This window comes from Triticum urartu, chromosome 4A (genome assembly GCF_056163025.1).
Source record: "Triticum urartu cultivar PI428250 chromosome 4A, HENAU_Tu73, whole genome shotgun sequence".
Taxonomy (NCBI): Eukaryota; Viridiplantae; Streptophyta; class Magnoliopsida; order Poales; family Poaceae; genus Triticum; species Triticum urartu.
In genome coordinates this window covers 267,823,453-267,830,306 of record NC_141876.1, presented here as the reverse complement: position 1 = coordinate 267,830,306, position 6,854 = coordinate 267,823,453, and the positions used below count along the sequence as shown (strand labels likewise).

Here is a 6,854-nt window from a genome sequence, read left to right as displayed (position 1 = left end):
GGAGCAAATCAACAGAAGAACACTCAATTGATACATCCAATCACACATGTGTTAAATCCACATACACAAAGAGAAGACACAAGGGTTCAAATCCAACACAAGTAGGTAACAAAGGGTAGCTAGTTCATCCCAATCCTTGAAAGAGAGAGGACTTCAATCCTAGAAGGATCTTCCCATGAAGGAGTCATGAATCCACTTGGGGGATCTTCTCACATGGAGGCCTTGATCTCCATGGGAGAGGTAAGTGGATGAGCAAAGCTCTACCTCTATCTTGAGCTAAGCCTTTGCTAACCCTAAAACGTGGGCAGGGGAGGAGTATATATAGTCTATGGGTAGAGAGAGGTACATGGGCCTCGGCCAAGCCATGCACGCAGGCACTGTCTAGATGATCCGGGCGTCGAGGGTCCGGATGATCCGAGCAGCCGTCCGGATCGTCCGACTGTGTTCTCGCCGTAGTTGGGCCGGATGTTCGGGTGGATCTGGATGATCCGGCTTCGTTCGGAGGCTTGTTGTACTCTTCAGGCACATTTGATGGATCGTCCGGATGAGGGTCCGGAACGTCCGGGCTTGATCCGGATCATCCAGATGGGGGTTTGAATGATCCGGGCAAGCTCTGTCTTGCTCTGTTTCTTCATACAGGATGAAGACCTAACAAGAAAAAACCTTTTGGAAGAATCCTTTTGGATCAGGGACGAAACGTCTCTCGAGAGATTGAGGAAAAAAATATCCCCTTGGTTACCTTTATTTGTTGCGTTGTTCTTGGATGCAAAATGTACCTGAATTGACCTTGGATTTGAGGTTAGTTGGTGCGAATCACATCCTGTTGGATGTTTTCATCTAGATTTCTTTGGTTTCTCCTTGTTCCTCGTGTTTTTTCTCCTTGTTCCTTGTGTTTTGCCCTAAATCCACCTCCAAATCGTAAAGGTCAAGGTAGATATCTCGCGTACACACATTGCTTGCTTGGCTACATCTGAATGATTTCGTGGCATGATGGTCACGACATGATATACTAGTAACACAAAATTACTGCTGGTTACATGTACAATATAACAGGACGACAGAATATCACTGCTTCAACCGTCAAATACAGGGTTAAATTTAGCACATCCTAGTCAGTTAGGTCAACAATGCGGCAACTCAGAACCAATTATTGGGAAAAAGAAATAGGTTACACATCATAGCTGCAGTAACTACTTGAAACAATATTTACAATGTACAACACCAGGAGAACTGTCCTGTTAGAGCATATGATGAATGAGAGGATGACTATGCCTAATCCTCATTGTCGTAGTCCTCTACCTCATCAACCTGCACTGTCAGATGTCCAAAACTGGATGGTCCAACACCAATGCCTCCAATGGCATCTGGCATAGGCCAATCTGGCTGATGGTTGGTGCTAGCTTCTTCAACCTTTGAAATCACAGCTGGCGTCACGGCTGATGGAGCCTCCACTAGAGGATGTGAGCTTTGGGGAATACTCTCATTGCCATGGTTGGTCTCCGGAACTATCTCATCTCCTGGCAAGGGTTCACTTTGTTCAGCAAACATGCTGCTCTCATCCTCAAACTGTACATAACCAATTTCCTTTCTCTTGGTTGGAGGCCGCCCTCGCCCTCTTCCTCGACCTCTGCCTCGTCCTCTGGGACTGGTGTTCAAGCTTCTTATGGGCTGCAAAGCCAATCATGTTATCAACTTATCTGCTAAGAAAATTTAACTCTGCTGATATGTGATGGAATTGTACCATTTTGCTAGATCGGGGCTCCTCATTCTCTGGGTCGCTTCCATTTGAAAATTTCCTAGAAAGTGAATTCCAATCATTAATAACATGATCATTAATAACATGATCGTTACTTATCACAATGATTCATGAGAATTTGACCATGCCAAGTCAACTTACCTTCTTCTGGGTAATCCTCTTTCATCTCCACAAGATTCACCGCCACCGAGATCTGGCACCTTGTTGACAATCTCAGTTAGGAAGTCAAAAGAGCTGTACCTCTTCACACATTGCTTTCTGAGCATCTCATAAGAAACATATAAACCATTAGTCACTAAAGGCAAAGGCACACAGTTTAAACATCTCATAAGTGGCTGTGGTTGACTTGTGTAACTAAATTTTTGACAAAAGAAAACACCATTGATGACCACAATTACCAAAGGTATCAAAAGAAGAAAAGTCTACATCATTAATCTTAGATTATAATCAAATTAGTAGCTCCAATTACAGATGAAAGTTGTAAATCATGATAAGTCAGACAAACACATGTGCTGCATATGAGCAGGCTCATCTCAGCTTCCACTCAAGTTCCATTCGGAAGGCAGACCATCTTCACAAATCTCCTATAGTTCATTACCGGAAATCATACCAGAGTAGTTTTCCACTGAAAACCATAAACCAGTTTCCAATTGGATACCAAGATGAACCTGTCCGAAACTGACCTGCTGATACATCTTGAGCCTTGACAATAATTTCCCAATGATTTTCTTGTGCTCGTCAGCTTCCGATATTCTGGTTCCTCTTTGGAGCCTTCCAGGGGAGCACTAATTGCTAGTAATTGTGTTTTGGTGGCTATGGTGGGAGAACAGGAATACACTACGAGATGACGACCAGCAGAATTCAGCTAATTCATCTAGTCACCAGACTCGCTGTCACATTAGAATCCAGAGAGCTTTTGAAGCCAAACAAGGTGCGGAGTTTGACAGCAGCAGCCATGAAAGAATTACAGATGATGAAGGGAGCTACGGATGATGCTTCCATGGAGGGTGTGGGAATAGGGATTGCTCAGGCGTCGTTATTCAAGATGAAATTGAGAGGGATGCACAGCTGTTGTTTGCTATCTGACCCAAGAGGCAAAAAATATACTTGGCTACGTGTTTTAATTAATGTATGTATGGTGTTGATTTCCTTCCCTAGTTTGAGTAATGAAACCTCTTAAAAGAATGAAAACAAAATATACCCTGTTTTAAATCATAATAGTCAGGTTAATAATGAAAATACAAAAGAGAAACTTTTGCCAAGAACATCAAACTGCACATGCTAAGAGTCGTCCATACAAAGGGATGGCATTTCAAGAGGTTACAGAGCTTATTTAAGCTCCAAAAGTCCAAGCAACATTAGACCACACATGTTAGGCCTGTGAGATACTTTAATTTAATGGTATTTAGTGGCGTAATATGTAAGAGACTAGAAAAACTTCAAAGCAGCAACTGGGCAGTTTCCACAAGCTAAATAGACTTAGGGCCCATTTGGATGGCCTCCGGCTCCACACCCCGCCAACTCCGAACACGGAGCCAGACCAAACGTCCCAGCTTCACAAAGCCAGCTCCGCTTTCACCCCCCAAAACTGTGGCTCACGGAGTTCTTCAAAATTACAAGGCCATGCCACCAATAGGAAAAATGATCGATTTCTCTCCTCACCCGTGAGCGAAACCGAACCAGAGCGAGTCTCCACCCGGTCTCTCTTGTCTCTCTCTCCCTGATCGCTCTTATTTCTCCCTCCATCAGCCAAATCGGTGTCCACAACTAGGCATTGCATCTCCACAACAATGGTGGCGGCGCCGGATTCACCATCCACAATCGTAGACGGCGCTACCTCGCCCTACTCACCGTTATTACAGCCGCCACCGGCTAGATCCACCAACGGAGAGAAGGCTTGCAGCCACGGAGGATGACAGTCACGCGGCCCTTCTGGCGCTGTTCGTCAGCGGTGCGCCAGTGGGCGGCCTCGAGGGATGGGCGGTGCGACGAGGGTCTTCCTTTCCCTGTTGTTCATGCTAGAGACAACGTCCTTCCCCACCGAACGGGCCAAGCCCTGGCCTTCCTTTCCCTTTTAAACGAGCCAAATCCTAACAAAATGGGCTACCAACCCATGAAGACCATTCGTCTGTACATGGTGCCAAATGTTCACCCTTCGCACGCGGAACTAGAATCAGAGGGAGTCAGGAGTTGAGAATTTGGTAGATGTTGAGGACATCCGAATGGACCCTTATAATATATGGAGATACATTGGAGAAAACCACCATATTACTAACTTTCATCTAGAAAAACATATACATCCGAATGGACCCTTATAATATATGTAAATCACAGACGGCTCAAAGCTATCCATGTCTAGAAAAACATGGAGTGATACAATACATACAGCACGAAGTCATAGTAAGATTAAACAGCCGTGGACATAGAATAGAACTCACAGGTGGAAGGAATTCAGTGTCTTTGCACCACTTTGAAGAGTAATTTTGTATGAGTGGTCGATCAAATCTTGCAGAAACAATTCAAGGGCTCTCGCTGCATGCAAACAATAAATTCAGAATGCCAGATGCTCACTTTATATGCTTCATCATGGAATTATCTAGTGTTACAATGCACACAGCAAAAAACAGTGATGCCGCAATATCTTTAAAAGCAACAGAAGATATGGGCCAAACATAGAGATTTTAAAACAGATACTACACACGAAGATTCTTGCAGAACTTACAAACTAAAACAGGCACAGCCAGTGCAATTTTGCCAACATCCTCATCTGCTTGCATTATCTTTTTGATCCGTGCCTAACACAACAACATAAAATTAGTGATTGGACAAACAGCTGAAATATATAGTCCTACAGAATACAACATAACACAGAGCAAAAGAGCCACACTAGCCAACATAAGATAATGCTAAGCAAAAATAACAAAGGAAAGCTAGGTTTCAGCAACAGACATAAACAAAAACTTCCAGCCATCAGTACACACCCAAAAAATGGGTGCACGATGTCATGCTAGTTCTCTCAACAAGGAAACACAAGTCATGTTACAAGAAGTATTATTGAAATTACTATCACGCTAAAGGAACTCATACAGGGCAAAGCGGAAAGGTCTCGTGTAATTTCAAAACTTGAATGATGTCAGACTGGTGACAATAAAACAGTGAAAATGTTCCAAACGTCCTGAAAACATTAAGGCTCGAGATTTATAGGTTGCATGTGCCAAATTTTATACTACTACACTGCTGAGCCTGTCTCAGCCTTTCCTTCTTTCTTTCTATCACTTACCACACGTGTTTGCATCTTGAGGAATCTTGCAAGCGATCGCCCATGCTACCAGCAACTTGGGCAGCAACAGTACAGTATTAAATCGCAATTCAAGCTCGATTTACTCATCTTGTACAACGAGCAACCGAGTTACAACGAAGGAACATCGCAATGGGTTTGCTTCTTCGACACCATCTTGCACTTGCAAGATAGATCTTTTTGCCAGATCATCACAAGTTAGAGTCAGCTCCGAGTGAGTGATCAAGAATCTTTCCACTCACACAAAACCAACCGCGGTAGACTACCGAGTCCACCTCACTCCATCCATCCATCCACCACAAATGAACTCAACAAGGGGACAAAATCAATTCACTAGCGAGACAAAGCAAAAGGACGATTAGATTCCTCGCCCGGCCCACGAGCGCTTGCCCGAGAAGAACGCCAGCCCGTTCCGCGTCTCCACCCGGGCGGCGCCTCGGCGACGAAACGCACCACAAGAAGACAAACAAAGCGCCAGTCAACGGCGAGATCCACCATGCGAGGACCGAGATCCACCGAGAGCACGGACAGATCGGATCACGGGCAAGCCAGATTAGAGAGGGGCCATGGAGGAGAGGGAGAGAACGAACCGCGGGGAACCGGGTGCCCAGCTTCTTCCTCATCTTTGTCGCACCTCCGACGCCTCGTCGGGCTCGATGCCGGCAATCGTGGTCTATCTTTTGTGTATTTTCTTTTCTCGTTCTTCTTTGACGATTGGATTTCTTGTTTTGTTGTCTTTCCACCAACTTGCACCACCACGGCACGGGGCACACCGACTCGTGCCAAAAAGATATTTGCCGCGTCTCCCACTGCAAACCCTATTATTTTCAGGCACAAGTTGTTTTTAGAGCATGAAAGGCTATTTTATTCTTTTTTTTTGCCTCTAAAAAATTTTAATTTTTTTGAAAAAAAATATTTGGGGAAGCCAACAAAAAGTCCTCAAGTGCAGCGAATATAGAGTAGTACGGCGGCTGCCACAAAAAAAGAGCGGTTGCATCGCGAAACCCAATCGCTACCTTTTTCCCGCGCGCAACCGGAACGCCGCCTCTGATCGCCCGCTGGCCACAGCGTCGCCATGGCCAGCTCCTCTGACCCCCGCAGCCAACCCCGCAAAGCTCACTGCAGATCCCGCTTTCCTCGCCGTGGTCGGCGGAGCCTCCATTGCCGCTCCTGCCACCAACGCCACCATGGTTGCCGCCCCTGCCCGCCACCGCTCCTTCCTCCGACTTTCTCCTCCTTGTTGTGATCCCTGCGTCGGATCCGGTCAATTCGGCATTGATCCAACCGGCCGTCGCGTTTGCCCAGCTCGATTCCTTGCTCGACGACCTGCGGGGAAGGAAGGAGGAGAGGGACCTGACACGAGTAGGAGGTCAGTGACCTACGAGAAAGGAAAGAGGAGAGGAGAGGAAGGGATGGGGAGGCACGGTGATGTAGGGCAAACCCCTAGACTTGAGATCTTTTCGCACTTGGAGGTGGGGAAAGGATGAGCATTCAAGAACACGAGAGAGAGAGAGAGACTCAAACAAACCCAAATCACACATCACTATGGGATCCACAAATATACAAGAACAAGTCAAAGGGAAAGCACAAAGGTAAAGGTTCTTCTCAAATCCAAAGGAGATGAGATCTAGCATCCATGGAGGATCTTCCCATATAGGGGTCTTGCATCCCTAGATGGATCTTCCCTTATATGGGTCTTGCATCCACTAGGGGATGTTCTCGCATGGAGGTCTTGATCTCCAAGAGGAATAATGAGTATGGGCAAAGCTCTACTAATTCTCTATTATGTCTTTGCCAGCC

The 6,854-nt window shown here is 45.8% G+C and overlaps 1 protein-coding gene across 2 annotated transcripts; it reads right to left on the bottom strand.

The window, feature by feature from the left end:
• Positions 1-1,047: 1,047 nt before the first annotated feature.
• On the bottom strand, positions 1,048-5,868 carry LOC125551221 (uncharacterized). Of its 2 annotated transcripts, none has more exons than XM_087518240.1 (6): positions 5,645-5,868; positions 4,479-4,551; positions 4,195-4,288; positions 1,898-2,014; positions 1,742-1,796; positions 1,048-1,668 (listed from the first exon to the last, which is right to left on the bottom strand). In XM_087518240.1, exons 1-6 carry the CDS (start codon positions 5,675-5,677, stop codon positions 1,273-1,275), a joined length of 768 nt encoding a protein of 255 aa, XP_087374366.1. In that variant the 5' UTR covers positions 5,678-5,868; the 3' UTR covers positions 1,048-1,272. The 2 variants fall into 2 exon arrangements, with proteins under 2 accessions (XP_087374366.1, XP_087374367.1); XM_087518241.1 differs by lacking the exon at positions 5,645-5,868 and adding an exon at positions 5,037-5,634.
• Positions 5,869-6,854: the final 986 nt, after the last annotated feature.